The 16609-nt window shown below is 45.1% G+C and overlaps 1 protein-coding gene across 1 annotated transcript; it reads left to right on the top strand.

The window, feature by feature from the left end:
• The first annotated feature begins 9240 nt into the window (after positions 1-9240).
• On the top strand, positions 9241-15629 carry LOC119278851 (MACPF domain-containing protein At4g24290-like). The gene is made up of 8 exons (XM_037560188.1): positions 9241-9369; positions 9581-9896; positions 10872-11110; positions 11525-11729; positions 12208-12276; positions 12358-12544; positions 13427-13593; positions 14565-15629. The coding sequence occupies exons 2-8, from the start codon at positions 9621-9623 to the stop codon at positions 15261-15263; spliced, it is 1842 nt and encodes a 613-aa protein (XP_037416085.1). The 5' UTR covers positions 9241-9369; positions 9581-9620; the 3' UTR covers positions 15264-15629.
• The last annotated feature ends 980 nt before the right edge of the window (positions 15630-16609 follow it).

Here is a 16609-nt window from a genome sequence, read left to right as displayed (position 1 = left end):
AGCAAGGACTTGGTGGTGGACGTGCAAAAAATCCCATCTATGCCCACCAATGTCGAGTGGGGTGATGCCTCACATTCTAAGGTATTGGGTCTTGGCAAGGTTGTCATTTCTCATGATCTAACGATCGAGAAAGTCATGCTTGTTGAGTCTCTTGCGTACAACTTACTTTCCGTTCGTCAACTTGCACTCATGGGCTTTGCCACCTTCTTTGATATTGATACCGTGGCCCTCTTGTGGAGCAAGACTCTTAAAGTAGCCTTTGTTGGGCATGTCGAGAACGGTCTCTATGTGATTAACTTCTCGGAGCGACCCACTAAGACCGCGACATGCCTAATGGCTAAAGTTCATGTGGGATGGCTTTGGCATCGCCGTTTAGCCCACGTCAATATGAGATCTTTGCAAAGTCTTCTCAAGGGGGACCATGTCCGTGGACTAACAAATGTTAGTTTTGCCAAAGATCGTGCTTGCAGTGCTTGTATCGAAGGAAAGCTTCATGAGAAGGCTCACCCTCCCACAACTATCATCTATTCGAAGAGACCCTTGGAGCTCCTTCACATGGACCTCTTTGGGCCTCCATCCTTTGATAGTCTTGGGGGAAGAAAGTATTGCTTGGTGATTGTGGATGATTATTCAAGATACACGTGGGTATATTTCTTCAAGAGGAAGAGTGAAACTCAACAAACCGTCATCGACTTTGCAAATGAAGCTCAACGACAACATGATGCAAAGATCTTGACAATAAGAAGTGACAACAGCACCGAGTTCAAGAACTACACCTTGGATGAGTTCCTTAGTGATGAGGGGATCAAGCATCAATATTCCGCTCCATACACCACTCAACAAAATGGTGTTGCGGAGAGGAAGAACCGCAGGTTGATGGATGCGGCAAGGACCATGATGGCGGAGTTCAAGTCTCCATACAACTTTTGGGCCGAAGCCATCAACACCGCGTGTCATGCATCAAATCGGCTCTATCTCCGCAAAGGCTTGAACAAGACTCCTTATGAAATACTCACTGGTAACAAGCCCAACCTCAAGTACTTCCGGGTGTTCGGGTGTAAGTGTTTCATTCTCAAGAAAGGTGTTCGTTTGTCTAAATTTGAGGTTAGAGCTTATGAGGGCATATTTGTTGGTTATGCTGCAAACTCTCATGCTTACCGTGTCCTCAACAAGTCCACGGACTCATTGAGGAGACGTGTAATGTGGAGTTTGACAAAAATAACGGCTCCCAAGTGGAGCAAAGTGGTACTTGTGATGTAGGTGATGAAATTCCTCCCCAAGACATAAGAAGAATGTGTATTGATCATATTCTACCCATTGAGGAACCCCTTGTGGCCGAAGGAGAAGGACAATGCTCCACTCAAGTGGAGCCATCACCTCCCGAAGACCCACACGCTTCCGAAGAACAAAGTGAAGGCCCCCACCCTCATGAACAAGACCAAGGGCAAGATCAACCTCAAGATGGTGGTGAACCACCAAATGATGCCCAAAGTCAAGTTCTCCCCCTCGAGCAAGTTCAAGATCAAGAGCAAGCTTAAGATCTCGAACAAGCTCAAGACGATGCTCAAGATAATCAAGTTCATCCTCCTCCTTCCACATCTGAGGAAGAATTAGAGCGTCGTGCCGTGAAGATTGCTTCCAAGCTCACCACCAAAGGCCATCTCATGGAGAATGTAGTTGGAAGCCTAAGAAAGGGAGTAAGCACTCGTAGACAATTAGCAAACTATTGTGAACATCACGCGTTTGTCTCTTGTGTTGAACCCCAAAAGGTCTATGAGGCGCTCGAAGATTCAGATTGGCTCAATGCCATGCATGAAGAACTCAACAACTTCGAGTACAACAAGGTGTGGATATTGGTGCCACGGCCGTCAGGGAACCATAACGTCATTGGAACCAAGTGGATTTTCAAGAACAAGCAAGACGCTTATGGGAACATCATTCGCAACAAGGCAAGATTGGTAGCACAAGGCTACTTCCAGGTCGAGGGTATCGACTACAGTGAAACCTTTGCTCCCGTTGCTCGCCTTGAATCCATTTGTTTGTTGATTGCTTATGCTTCCCATCACAACTTTAAGTTACAACAAATGGATGTGAAAAGTGCTTTTCTTAATGGTCCTATTAATGAGTTGGTTTATGTCAAGCAACCCCCCGGGTTCGAGGATCCTTACTTCCCGGATCATGTGTATCAACTCGATAAGGCACTCTATGGCCTTAAACAAGCCCCACGTGCGTGGTATGACCACCTTACCGAGTTGTTAAAAGATCGTGGATTTGAAGTTGGGCAAATCGATCCCACTCTTTTTACTAAGAAGATCAAAGGGGAGTTGTTTGTGTGCCAACTATATGTTGATGACATTATCTTTGGTTCCCCTAACAAAGCTTTCAATGAGGAATTTGCCGCTCTCATGACCTCTAAGTTCAAGATGTCTTCGATGGGAGAGTTGAAGTTCTTCCTTGGTTTTGATATCAAACAAAGAAGAGAAGGTACCTTCATCAACCAAGCCAAATACACTCAAGACATGCTAAAGAGATTCAAGCTAAGTGATGTCAAGCCGGCGTCTAATCCAATGCCTACCAAGTGCCAACTTGACATTGATCCCAATGGTAAAGCGGTGGATCAAAAGGTATATCGCTCTATGATTGGATCCTTGCTTTACCTTTGTGCATCTAGACCGGATCTGATGTTGAGTGTGGGAATGTGTGCACGGTTTCAAGCCACACCGAAGGAAAGCCACTATGTGGCGGTCAAGCGAATCTTTCGATATTTGGATCTTACCCCAAACTTTGGCCTATGGTACCCAAGAGGAGCAAACTTCAAGCTTGAAGGATTTACGGATTCCGATTGGGCGGGAGACAAAGTGGATAGGAAGTCCACTTTCGGAGGGTGCCAATTTCTTGGTTGCTCTTTGGTGAGTTGGTCTTCCAAGAAGCAAAGTTGTGTGTCTCTCTCGTCCACCGAAGCGGAATATGTGGCGGCCGGTAGTTGTTGTGCACAACTCTTATGGATGAGGCAAACTTTAAAGGAATACGGTGTCATTTGTGACAAAGCGCCTCTTTGGTGTGATAATGAAAGTGCCATCAAGATTTCTCTCAACCCGGTGCAACATTTCAAGACGAAGCATATTGAGATTCGGTATCACTTCATCCGGGATCACATTAGGCGAGGGGAGATCAAGCTCAAGTATGTCAACACTCATGATAACCTTGCAGATATTTTCACGAAGCCCTTGGATGAAGCAAGATTTCGCGAGTTAAGGCATGAGCTAAATATCATTGATTCGAGCAATGTGACTTGAACCCTTGCACACCCCACCTCACTCAACTTGCTGTCTAGTTTAGGTGTAGGCATGGACATAGGGGGAGTGTTGTTCTCTCAATGAACTCTCCCTCCCCCCATTATGCATAAATTGATCTAGTCTTTCACATTAACCATTTTTCATGGTACTTGTGCTTCAAGGACGAGTTTTGGTCATGGGTCCAAGGTTAAAATCTTCGCGACGCCATACCTCTTGACTCAAACTTAGGTGGCCTCGGCCACCGCCCTCTCTTGAAGAGGTGTGTTTTGGCCCCTTGCTAGTGTGTTTGCTGCCGTGTTGGTCTTTCCTCCTTCGTGCCTTTGTTTTTCCGTTTCCTTTTGAGCTTAGCCGTTCTGTCTAGTGGCCTGTTTGTTGCTGGGCGGTACTACCGCTGGTGGTGCGCGGTACTACCGCTTATAAGCAGTACTACCGCCCACTAGCGCGGTACTACTGTTGCGGGGTGGGGTCAGGGGGTTATATCGGGGGCAGGGGAGGTTTCTTCTCCCCCATACCCATTCGCTTGCCCCCTCGCTCCGTTTCTTCTCTCCAGCAACTGGTCTCCGCGGGAGGGCTCCAGCGGATCTCCTTCTCCGGGGCGTCCCTCTCCATTCCCTTCGGTGGAGTCGATCCCCACCTCGTCCTCTTGCCATGGATGCCGGTATTGCCCCCGTTCCCTCTCTCTTCTTGTCTAGATTTCCAATCTAGCATCTTATAGGGGCAATAGTGGTTGCATCTCTAGATTTTTGGCCAAATCTAGGCTTGAGTAGGATGGAGAAGGCATCTAGGCGGTTTGGATTAGTGGTTGGTAGAAGTATTTTTGAATTTGGTAGGATGGTAGTGCCGGATATGACCACGGCAGTAGGAAACCGCTGTTTCCCTGTCTCGAGTGGTACTACCGCTCTCTCTGGAGCGGTACTACCACTTGGAGAGGTACTGCCGCTTACAGGTCGCGGTACTACCGCTTGCTACCAAGTTCCATCGTGCTCTTACCTTTCAGTTATCCTTTTGTTGTGTTTGGTGGCTTATGCTCATTCTTTCTGGTTGTTTTGCGTGTTCTTGTGTGTGGTTCCAGGTGATGAACATCCTGACCATCAGGCTCGACGTATCAACCCAGGTCGTGCCACGGCAAAGCGTTACCGCACAATTGAGTCTGCATGAGGTTCCTCAAGTGCTCCACCTCCACCTCAACTCAAGAAGAAGTCTGCTGTGAAGCCGAAGCAAACTGGCAAAACCGTGCCGCAGATGAATGCCAAGGAGTTCTGGGCAAGGCATCGCCGTAACCCCTATGAGGCAGACCAAGATCCCACTTTGGTCAACCGTCCGTTCTGGAACAGGTTTCAGTTTGCCATTTTCTTTGATGTGCTCAAGGCCAAGAAGAACCTCTATGTTAACGTGCGCTCCATCGACACCGACTATATGGAGAAGGATCCTGAGTATTTTGGTGAAGCTCTTCAGATGTGCACTCAACTGAACATTCTCGGTATCATGCAATTCAACAAAGATTATGATGCTGATATTGTGGCCCAATTCTATGCCACGGTTCATCTCGGGACTAATGAGGACATGACACTGACTTGGATGACCAATGGCAAATTGCTTTTTGTCAAGTGGAAGGCGTTCATGGAGTTGCTTGGGGTGGAAGATCACGGGCTTGCGCCTCCTATCGGCTTTCGCCCTCACCGCAACACAACCTCCACTCACAAGCAAGCTCTCTGGCCCTATTGCACGCTGAAGATCAACCCTGAGACTAAGAAGGAAACTTATGAGCTGCCTGCCTTTCTGGATATCCTTCACCGTGTCTTTCGTGAGACTCTTTTCCCTAGCATCGGGAATCTGGATATGGTTCATTCTTATCTTGTGGACATGCTTCTCTTCTGCCAGCGTGAGAAGGAAGAAAACACTGGCGAGTCCCTGGGCATCTCTCATGTTATGTGGTCTAAACTCTTATCTTCCATCTCTGAGCGTAAGTGCCCGATCTATGGACCATTCATCATGCTGCTTATTGAGAAGGCTTGGGATCGTGTCTATCCAAAGGTTATGCTAGAGACTGGAGAGTTGGTGTCTCATGAGGTCAAGCGTCTGAGGAAGAAGGACAACTGGGGCACTCAGGTCCCTAAGTCTGGGGGTGCATCGTCTGCTGCTGCCATGGAGATCGAGGAGGAGGCTGAGGCTGAGGATGATGATGACTATGAGCCTTCTGGGGCAGAGCCCTCTTGGGCAAAGAAGCTCAAGCTCAAGATAAAGAAGTTGTTCTGCATGGAGTCTCACGGCCAGTACATGACTCATGTTGCTGAGAAGAAGGCCAGGGGTCGTCACAAGGAGCTCATGCGTCAGTTGGGTGCTACCATTCTAAGTGGATCTGAGGACCAGCTTACTGAGGAGGAGGACTGGGTTCAGCAGCATTGCCCGTGGACAGATTCTGATGCCGAGCAGTTCCCGACCGACGATGGTGGCGAAGATGATCCCGCTGAGATCTGATGTTCGCGATCTTGCTATCACCTGGAACCGTAGCAACACTCCCTCTCTTTTTGGTGTCTCGATGCCAAAGGGGGAGAGAGTTTAGGGATTTGTGTCGTCATTGTCTGTTTCGCGAGTGTGTCTTATTTGTGGTGTGCTTTCTCGCCATTTGCTTTGTTTGGTTTTGTGTCAGTGAGACCTAAGTTCCAGACATATGGTGCGAGACATATGCTACCTTATCTCTAGATTATCTTTATCTATGTCTACCTAGCTTATGAGTTGCATGCTTATCCTGTTATTTACTCTGCTCTCATATACCCTGCTTAGGTTGTTGGTCTCTAAAATGTAGGGGGAGCGTTGATCCTAATATGTGTGCCGTGCAGTCCAAAGCACTTATCTAGATAGCACACATCTAGGGGGAGCCAAGCTACATTTTAGGACGGTGGGGTTTTGCGCATGTCATATGTCTTTCCCCGTTTGTGCAAATCTCGTATTGTCATCAATCCACCAAAAAGGGGGAGATTGTAAGGGCATATTTATCCCCAAGGTGTTTTGGTGATTGATGACAATGCTTTTGCGGACTAATCGTGTGCGTTGAGCTTTTCAGAGATTCATCCTTTGGCACGAGACGATTCCCTCCCCTCGGTGTTTTATTCAAGACGGTGTAGCTCCTTCATTTCTCTGTTGGTGGACTAGTTTCGTAGGAGTCACCGTACTATCAAGAGGGGATCCACTTTGGTAAGGCTAGGGTGGAATCAACACGTACACATCCTTATCACACCCGCTGTTCCTTTCCGCATCATTGGAGCTTCCTTTCCTCTCCTTGCCTGCCCTGACCTGTCCCAGCGGTAGTACCGCCGAAGCACGTCAAGCGGTAGTACCGCTCCCCAAGCGGTAGTACCGCTTGCTGTCTTCGGCCGTAGTACCGCTGTGGTTCCGGGCTACTACCGCCTCGACTCGAGACCTCTGTTTTTCGTGTCGGGTTTTGCGGTACTAGTAGCGGCAGTAGTGGCGGTAGTACCGCTCCAAGCGGTAGTACCACCCTTACTTCCGCGGTAGTACCGCTCTGGGCCAGGTCCTTGCTATCCTCGTGTGCGCGGCAGTACCGCTGGGAGGGAACGGTAGTACCGCTTGTTCAGCGGTAGTACCGCCCTGCCCAAGCGGTAGTACCGCTCTGTGCATGGCTGCTTGGGGGGGGGGTACGGTTGGATTGTTTCCCCCACTATATAAAGGTGTCTTCTTCCCCAAAGTTGACCTACGTTTTCCCCAAAAAGCTCCATTGTTGCTCCAAGCTCCATTTTCGCCCGATCTCTCTCCCTAGCCAATCAAACTTGTTGATTTGCTCGGGATTGGTTGAGAAGGCCCCGATCTACACTTCCACTAAAAGAAATTTGATTCCCCCACTAATCCCTAGCGCATCTTGTTACTCTTGGGTGTTTGAGCACCCTAGACGGTTGAGGTCACCTCGGAGCCATAGTCCATTGTGGTGAAGCTTCGTGGTGTCGTTGGGAGCCTCCAATTAAGTTGTGGAGATTGCCCCAACCTTGTTTGTAAAGGTTCGGTCGCCGCCTTCAAGGGCACCAATAGTGGAATCACGGCATCTCGCATTGTGTGAGGGCCAGCGTGAGGAGAATATGGTGGCCCTAGTGGCTTCTTAGGGAGCATTGTGCCTCCACACCGCTCTAACGGAGACGTACTTCCCCTTAAAAGAAAGGAACTTCGGTAACACATCCTCGTCTCCACCGGCTCCACTCTTGGTTATCTTGTGCCTTTATTTGTGCAAGCTTATTTGTGTTGTAACCCTTGCTTGCTTATGTGCTATTTGTTATTGCATCATATAGGTTGCTCGCATAGTTGCATATCTAGACAACCTACCTTGTTGCAAAGTTTTAATTGGTAAAGAAAAGATTAAAAATTGTTAGTTGCCTATTCACCCCCCCTCTAGTCAACTATATCGATCCTTTCACCCCCAGCCCGCTAATTCTATGTTACGCAAAATCATTTTTAAAATTTATTTAAGTATGTAGATAGATATATTGGGTCCTTATTTAAAACCAGTAAATTCTACGTGCAATGCATGTTTGTATTGGTAAGGAAATTAATCATGTTGATATTAGGTAGGAGATCAATTATACATTAATTATATTTGGCATGATATTAATTGCATGCTAAACATCTTGAGCACTCGCCACTCAGAGCAATCTAGATCGTTGGATTGACATGGTTTGATTACCAAGATTAATTGGATTTATCACTTTGGATCTTTTTATATTAGTATAGATGGATACAGATGAACCAGGCTGTGGTTGGATGGTTAGAAGAACAATGGTATACCCAGCCCAGCAGGGTTCAAGTCCTGCTGCTTGCATTTTCCTTTATTTTTTTAGAACTTCCGGTGATGTAGTTCAGTGATAGGAGAATCACGTCGACTACGAGGTGCCTACGCTGACTTTTAAAATTACGGAGTAAGGATCTATACATAACTTTTTTTTGTTTGTGAAAATCGTAAACCAGCACAAAATGAGTTCTATGCAGCTTAAGATGGTCAAAGCTTTTCGTTGACAGCATGTGCCTAAAACCAAAGTACACCAATATATGCGTAAACGCAACCTAGACGAGGTAGACATAGACATAGACATCCCCTCAAGAGAGAAAGAGAGAGAGAGAAAAAAAGAGTACGCGTGCACGTGAACCTGGCTTTGCCATTGCCAACGCCCAACAACCAGACTTTTCAACGAGAAAAAAAAGTCAAAAAAGAAAACGAGAGACTGAAGCCAAACTCACCTCTTCAACCTTTTTCTTTTTGCTAGTCAGAAAAGAAAAACCTTTCCCCTTTTATGAGGGCAACTGTTCTACAGGATCATCCCTATTCCAAATTAAACATGAAGCCAAATATACTCCCTCCGTCCCATGTAAGACCGTTTTCATTCTAATGTAGTGTCGAAAAACGTCTTACATAATAAAACGGAGAAAGTAAAATATAGCTAGACTGAAATAAATGAACTAACACACAAACCACGTCTATATACATCCGATTCAGGAAAAAAATAAGAACATCTTATAATTCAAAATGAAGGGAGTACTATTTGCTCCACCACACATGAAATTCTAAGAAAAAACATTAGGGAAAATTCAGTAGGGAAGAAATTCAATGTAATACACAACCAATTTTAAAAAATAAAATAAAATAACACTATAAATGATTTATTGGCATGGACTAAACCTAACACCAAAATCCAAAGTCAATGGCTCTCACTTTTACACTTTCAATGCAGTCCACCTGCCACCAATAATAATTAATCACTGTAGATAATTCATCTCCCAGCTAGTACAAAAACAAGAAACAAAAGTGGAATGTCACTGTCTCCTCCTCCACTGCTCCAACTGTTCAACCCCTCCTCCTCCTCCTCCTCAGACCTCATCCTCCTCCTGGACCTTTCCCCTCCCTCCCACGCCGCCCCCGTGGTCTTCCCCACGACCCCACCCACCCCGGCGACCTCCCCCCGTCCCCACCGCCGCCGCCGCCGCGCCGCGCGGTGCCGTCTTCCTCCTCCGCCCCGTCGCGGCGTTCCTCCGGCGCCGGCCGGCGAAGTCCCGGGCTCCGATTCGCAGAAAGGTACGAGCTTTCGGCCCTCCGGCGGCCGCCGGCCGATCCCCCCGTGTTTCCGGCCGCGCCGCCCAGATCCGCCCCCGCCAGCCCCCGCGGCTCCGGCCGATCTGGCGAGGAATTTCAGTTTCTTTTCCCGGTCCTGCGGCCGTTTCAGCTGAGCAACGATTTTGTCTAGCCGCGTCGTCTGCTGATTTTGCTCCGGGTGTTCCGCCTCCAGGGGGTTGAAATTTTGTTCCGGCGCCGTGGGATGAGCGAGGATGGCGCCTAGGGACAGCAAGGAGATGCTGCAGCGGGCCGCCGAGTCCGCCATCCGCTCCATCGGCCTCGGCTACGACGTCGCCGCGGACGTCCGGCTCAAGTTCTGCAAGCAGCGCGGCTCGCCCGACCCGTCGCTCATCGAGCTCGACCGCGATGGGACCCAGGACATCGTGCTCCCCGGCAGCCTCACCACCGTCGCCGGCGTGCCCAAGTCCATCAAGTGCGACAAGGGGGAGCGGATGCGGTTCCGGTCCGATGTCCTGTCGTTCCAGCAGGTATGGTTTCTTGGATGCCTATATTAGTTACTCCAGAACAAGGAAGATGACAGAAATGAACACAAGTCAATTTACCATTTCAGAACCACCTATTCTTAGTAACTAGCAATTTTTTACGCACTGATTTTTGTCCCTTCAAAGACATATATAGGCACCAAACACTTTGAGGCCTGTAGAGATATGTATTCTGCCACTTCCAGGCAGAATACTTTTCCTGTGTGAGTAATGTGAGGTGTATGTAGATAATGTTTTGGTCGTTACCAGAATAGAAGGCTGTGAATTATCAGGTTAGATATTTGGAAGAAAGTTGGAAACTCTGGGACTGTAGGCTTCTTACAAGGTTGCTGGCAGCATACCTTGGATTAGGTACTGATTTTTGCCATTTCAGAAACATATAGAAGCACCAAACAGTTGAGGCCTGCATAGATGTATTCAGCCAGAAGAAGTGTTTTTCCAGTTTGAGTAATGCTAATGGAGGCGTACATAGATAATATTTTGGTTGTTACCTTATTATAAGGTCCAAAATTATCAGTTTAGACATTTAGAAGAAACTACGGGATCGTATGCTTCTACCAGTTTGCTAGCACCAGCAGGATGCATTTTTGGCATGCAGCATGCTCTAGCCAATAGCTCCTATCTCAGAAACATGTAACCTTCCCACGATAGGTTTGTTCATTTCCACCTTGGAGGGCGGGAGTTCGTTGTGATGCTGTTCTAGTGTCGCTCGGGATTATGATTTATGTGCTGCAGAAGCATGAGATGTACCTTGTTTCTTATTTCCTATGGTTGGCGATTGGTATAGCATCTCTTCTACTGAATATTGTGTTTCACTAGTACAAACTTCTGTCCCTATCATGTGTTTCCTTCCAAAGCTGTCATGGAAGCTGTCAAGCTGCTTTAAATAATGTTTGGATGTGTTTACAATGTTTGGAGAAAAAAATAGCTACCTTTCTCAAATCATGAAGCATTTTGCAGATGTCGGAGCAATTCAACCGGGAGTTATCTTTGTCCGGAAAAATTCCATCTGGCCTGTTCAATAATATGTTTGAATTTACTGGCTCCTGGCAGAAAGATGCTGCGAGTACCAAGTCACTTGCTTTTGATGGTTGGTGTATCACACTATATACTGTTGCACTCTCTAAGGCACAAATTGTACTACGAAATCATGTTAAGCAGGCTGTTCCATCAACCTGGGAACCTGCTGCTTTGGCAAGGTTAGATCCATATTTTATTCTGTCATACCTGAAAGTATGTAGTCATTGAAGATAAGATAGGCCTCTGTGTTTTTGCTCCTTCAATGAAGTCTTGATAGGATGATAGCATCAATCTTTGACTGCCATTTTTCTGAATTGTTCTGATTCTGGTATGATACATTCATGTCTGATTGGTGGATTGTCTGAGCACCGACTCTTTTGAAAGCTGTCCTCTACTGCCAGTTTTAGTCCTTGCAAATTTCATGTCAGATGTGACCATATGTAAATAGTATCAGTTCTCTTTTCTACAGTCATCTTTATAAGCATGTAGCACTGGAATTGGATGTACACTGTTCTTGTTAAAACATGTGCTGAGCCAATTGTTCTGCCCAAGTCGTAAATCTGAACTTCAACCTTAATTGCTTAACCTTGCAGGTTCATTCAAAAATTTGGGACACATATAGTCGTTGGTGTTAAAATGGGAGGGAAGGATGTAATTTATTTGAAACAACAGCATTCATCAAGCTTGCAAGCCGTCGATGTTCAAAAACGATTGAAGGAGATGTCTGACAGGAGATTTCTTGATGCAAATGGGCAATCTGACATTAGTTTCAGGGATGCGTATGGGAAGGAGGATAAGGTATTACCCTAGCCTCTAAACTTCTTCTTTTTTTTGCCTTCGACCTCCCCTTGCATATTTTCTATTCAACGTTAATGATCATTTAGCCGTGTATAGCCTTAGCATAACCCGCTACTTGCACAATGAATTTTGTACAACCCATCTCTGTAGTTAGGCAGTACCCAAGGGGCTCAGCTTTTGATCAGTGAAAGTAGATCACAGACTAGCTCCAAGTTCATTAATTTGAATTATCCAAATTGACATGCACACCTGCCATCTGTGCATGTGCCCATAGCCATAGACAGCAAGGGCCGAGACATTTGCCAATAGCCTTATTTTCCGTCTCTTTATTCCAAGAGGCAAGAGCTATTCGTGTATACATTGTTCACTTGAATTCGAACATCATGCCTTAATGTTTACGGCAGCCATATGTCTTGGTATAAAAGGCGCTGTTGTGTTTTTCTTAGCTCGGTGATTTATGTTTTTGTGTGCCGTGCAGAGTGACAGAAGAGAGCAGCGACTGAGATTTGTGGAGTCCAGTCCCCTAAATTCTTATGCTTCGAAGGAGGTATAGTTCTTTGTGTTGATATAATTTATGACTGTTCACAGGAGAAGTATTATTTATGTTTGTTCTTTGTGATAATTTCAGGATTTGGTAGTGCTGCCTAGGCGAAGAGGTGGAAGGGATAAAGATATGCTCTCTCATAGCGAGTGGCTGAATTCTGTTCAAGCAGAACCTGATGTTATCTCAATGTCTTTTATACCTATTACTTCATTGTTGAATGGAGTTCCTGGTAGTGGCTTTCTGAATCATGCAATTAATCTGTACCTTCGTTGTAAGTATAAATTCTGAACCTTTCAAGCTTGCTGAATAGTTTATTCATCTCTCAGCTCTTAACCTATAAGCATGAAATGTTGAAAGTTGAAACTGCATAATTAGTAATAATATTAAGAGAAGTCTTGATCTTCAGCCCTAGTACTTTAGTTGCGTGTTCATTTTAATTATTTGAAAATAAGGTTTCTCTTTGCCCTTCTCCCTTTTTTTCCTACAGGTTCCTTGTTATTGATTTATAGTTCATGATAGTATGTAGAGTTAGGATTATAGGGAAAGAACTTGTGTTTCTCGCGATGTATTTGGGTGTAAGTTTTCTATAGTCTATTCAGGACTTTAGAACCTGTACCCTTGATCACTGTAAGGGTCAAACAGTAAAGGGGGCTGGCTTCTTTCTTTTACAAAAAAGTCCCTATTCTTTAGATTCTAAGGAAATGGTTTTCTTGGGCAATATTTATTATAAAATAGTTGTCCTTTATAGCTCTGTTCACCTACTTCACTCCCTGTATGTTATCTGTCGGGCAAAAATACCACTATATTTTAGCTTATGATCAACATCATCAGCCTGCTTCTGTGAGGCTCCATGTGCTTCTGGGTGTTTTCAGTCATCTTTAATATTTGTGTTTCAATATGGAGTCCTAATAATGTCATAAATTTCTAGTCTCTGCAAATGAGCTGCAAAAGAAATACAAAAATGTGCCAGCTTCAAGAATAAACTCTATTTAACGGAATGTTTGGATTGCAACCTTTTGAAGCTAGATGTTTGTCACCATCCTATCATTAGGTCATAAACAAAAAAAGCAAGTTAGCAAACATCGTTTTGCACATCGAACATTGTGATGGGTGATGTATTTATAACAAGGTGATATATTTGAATTTCATACAGACAAGCCTCCAATTGAGGAATTGCACCAGTTTTTGGAGTTCCAGCTTCCAAGGCAGTGGGCACCAGTTTATAGTGACCTCCCTCTCGGTCCTCAGAGGAAAAAGCAAAGCAGTGCATCTTTGCCAGTAAATTTTATTGGTCCAACACTTTATGTTTGCACCAACATGGTATGCACACTTTTCATATTGCCATAACTGAAACATTGTTCATCTATCTATTTCCTTGTTTTTATCGTTTTTACGTGGTCTCATGATCTCTTAAACTTCGCCATAGACAGTAGACATAGGTTAGGATAAGTGTTGGAGATAAAATACTCCATATTTATGTGACCATTCAAATTTTTATTCTACTGTGCAGAGAATTTATAGTGCCTAAACAACCTGGTCGTTAGCTTAGACAGTTGATCTATCTGATTATCAGCTGATGCTCTTATATGTTGCAACTCACAACTGAACTCAGATCACATGGCTAGATAACTATGAACCAATTATCACTCAAGAGCGAGATCTAGATAGAGGGATAACATAATGCATTTCCTGAGTGAAAACAACAATATGAAGGGTATAAGATGTGTAAGTACTTACAAAGATAAATGGATGAAAGTTAAGTGGGAAAGCCCCATTGTGAAACTGTGAAGCGCGAAATTCTGAAACTGGGAAAAAATATTTTAGCCTAGTACTCTTTTGATCCAATCCCGGTGACATTATTAAAACTGGATGCGCTGGTACTCTATTTGGCATTGCATCAATCACATTTATCTTGTAACCTAGTACTCTTTTGATCCAATCCCGGTGACATTATTAAAACTGGATGCGCTGGTACTCTATTTGGCATTGCATCAATCACATTTATCTTGTAACCTATGAATGGCAGGATTGGCTAGCGCTAGTTTATTTGGGAATGATGAAAACAGTGGTAGCATTAGAATAGGACATATTTAGATTTTCTTGAATTGATTCAGAAATTTTCAAGCTCCTGCATGAACTAATTATTAAAATAAGTTGTCGATCAACATTACACACTACATACAGAATATACAAGCTTATTGTTATAGTGACAGTTTCCACTCAGTTGCGGGTTCAATATATTTTTATCAATTTTCTTCCGTTTTTTGAGCAGCTTTATAACTTTGGTGCAGGTTGATGTGGGCAAAAGACCAATTACGGGGCTCCGGTTGTTTCTTGAAGGAAAGAAGAGTAACAAATTAGCTATCCATCTCCAACATCTCTGTTCTCTTCCCCAGATTATCCAGCTGGAGGACGACCCTTACAACAACCGAACTCCAGAACCATTCGACCGCAAATACGTGGAACCAATAGGATCGTGGAAGCGCTTCTCCCACGTCTGCACAGCGCCAGTGGAGTCAGAGGACGCCTCCATCGTCACGGGAGCACGGCTAGAAGTGATCAGCCAGGGCTTCAAGAAGATACTGTTCCTTCGGCTGCACTTCTCCAAGGTCGTGAACGCCCACTCCGTCAGGCAGCCTGAGTGGGAGGGGTCCCCGAACCTAATCCAGAAATCAGGCCTCATCTCAACGCTCATCAGTACACACTTCTCCACGGCGGTGCAGAAGCCAATGCCCCGCCCTGCTGACGTGAATATCAACTCAGCAGTGTACCCCGGGGGCCCGCCCGCCCCGGTGCAGCCCCCGAAGCTGCTCAAGTTTGTGGACACGACGGAGATGGTGCGCGGGCCGCAGGACCTGCCGGGGTACTGGGTGGTGTCGGGCGCCAAGCTGCACCTCGAGAGGGGCAAGATATCCCTGCGGGTGCGGTACTCGCTCTTGACGGCCATGCTGCCCGACGACGAGGATTACGCGCTTGATGACGAGTTCTAGGATCCCCTAGAAAACAATCGGAATGAAACGACTCCTGTCGTCATCCCTTCATTTGTTATGTGCGGCTGACCGCGAGGGCGCGGGCGGGCGAAAGATTTAGAGTTTTCGTTGCGTCCGTGCTCTTGTTGTTGGTTTCTGTTGTATTCAATTGTGGGTTTTTCGCAGTAATGAGTGTTGTGTCCTGAAATGGAGGGAGAAAAGGAAAAATTGTTGTTTGTGGCGTCGACTTGAGTTGAATAGGTTAGGTGACAGATCAAATTATTTGTATATATACAAAATGCAACAGGGAAACTGTTTTGGTTTTGCATTGTCAAAAGATTCGGGTGTTTTAAGGAAATTGTTGTTGTGGTGTGGACTTGAGTATTATTCATGCATTTGCCGAAGAATTGCTAAAATCGGTGTTTGCTGAAACTGTATTTTCCAGCAATGCAATGTAATTTGTTTCTGAACTATGTTAATAAATCGATATGTCTGGTGCTTCTTGTGATGTGCTCTTTTAAAATTTCTTTATCGTGCTGAAGTACAGAAGGAAATTATTTTACAGCACTTTTACATAAAAACAAAATTTCTGACAACGTGTAACAAGATGGTGATCAAGGGGGTCTTTTTACGAGGGGCCGCCAATTTATTATTAAATTTCTAGCATTTTTACAGCACTGGCACTCGTTGGCTTCCGCAAGACACCACCTTGCTTCTCATGCTAGCCGCTAATCTTCCGTTGTATATGACCCGTTTTCTCTTTTATTTGGGCATGTTGGTGTTGTTACCAGGGGCGGAGCTACGTACAGCTACCCGATGTCACTGGCACCGGATGCAATTTACACTTATTGGTTTAGTATGTAGGTCATTGAATTGTAACAATATGTAGGAATGTGTTCTCTATGTGGACATCGGGTAATTTTAAGTCTGGATCCGCCCCTGGTTGTTACCCCAGCAGACTTATATTTACTATTCTTGCGCTTAAACTTATTGTACGGATGTGGTGGTTGCCTATTGCCTTCTCTGTAAAGCGAGGCGAAAGCTTGTTTCAAGAGAAAATCTGACCAAGCATGCATGTAGCTGGAGTTGCAACGTTGTGTTGAGCCATTTGGAAATCATTGGACCGTGAAAGCTTTGAACAGAAGTTGATTAAAACGAGCAAATGATAGCTAAAACAAGCAAGTAATACCGCAAGACTGTTGAAAGACAGCGCGGTTATTTTTGTGAGAATGAGCATTGAGTGACCAACACTACACATACAATCAGTCAAGCACTGAAATACTCCCTCCGTCAACATTATATTAAATACAATCAGTTGTGGTAAATACATATATATTTTTTTGTATAAACTTGATCAAACTTTATAA

This window comes from Triticum dicoccoides, chromosome 3B (genome assembly GCF_002162155.2).
Source record: "Triticum dicoccoides isolate Atlit2015 ecotype Zavitan chromosome 3B, WEW_v2.0, whole genome shotgun sequence".
Classification (NCBI taxonomy): Eukaryota; Viridiplantae; Streptophyta; class Magnoliopsida; order Poales; family Poaceae; genus Triticum; species Triticum dicoccoides.
The sequence above is the reverse complement of the archived record's forward strand: the minus strand, read 5'-3'. Positions and strand labels throughout refer to the sequence as shown.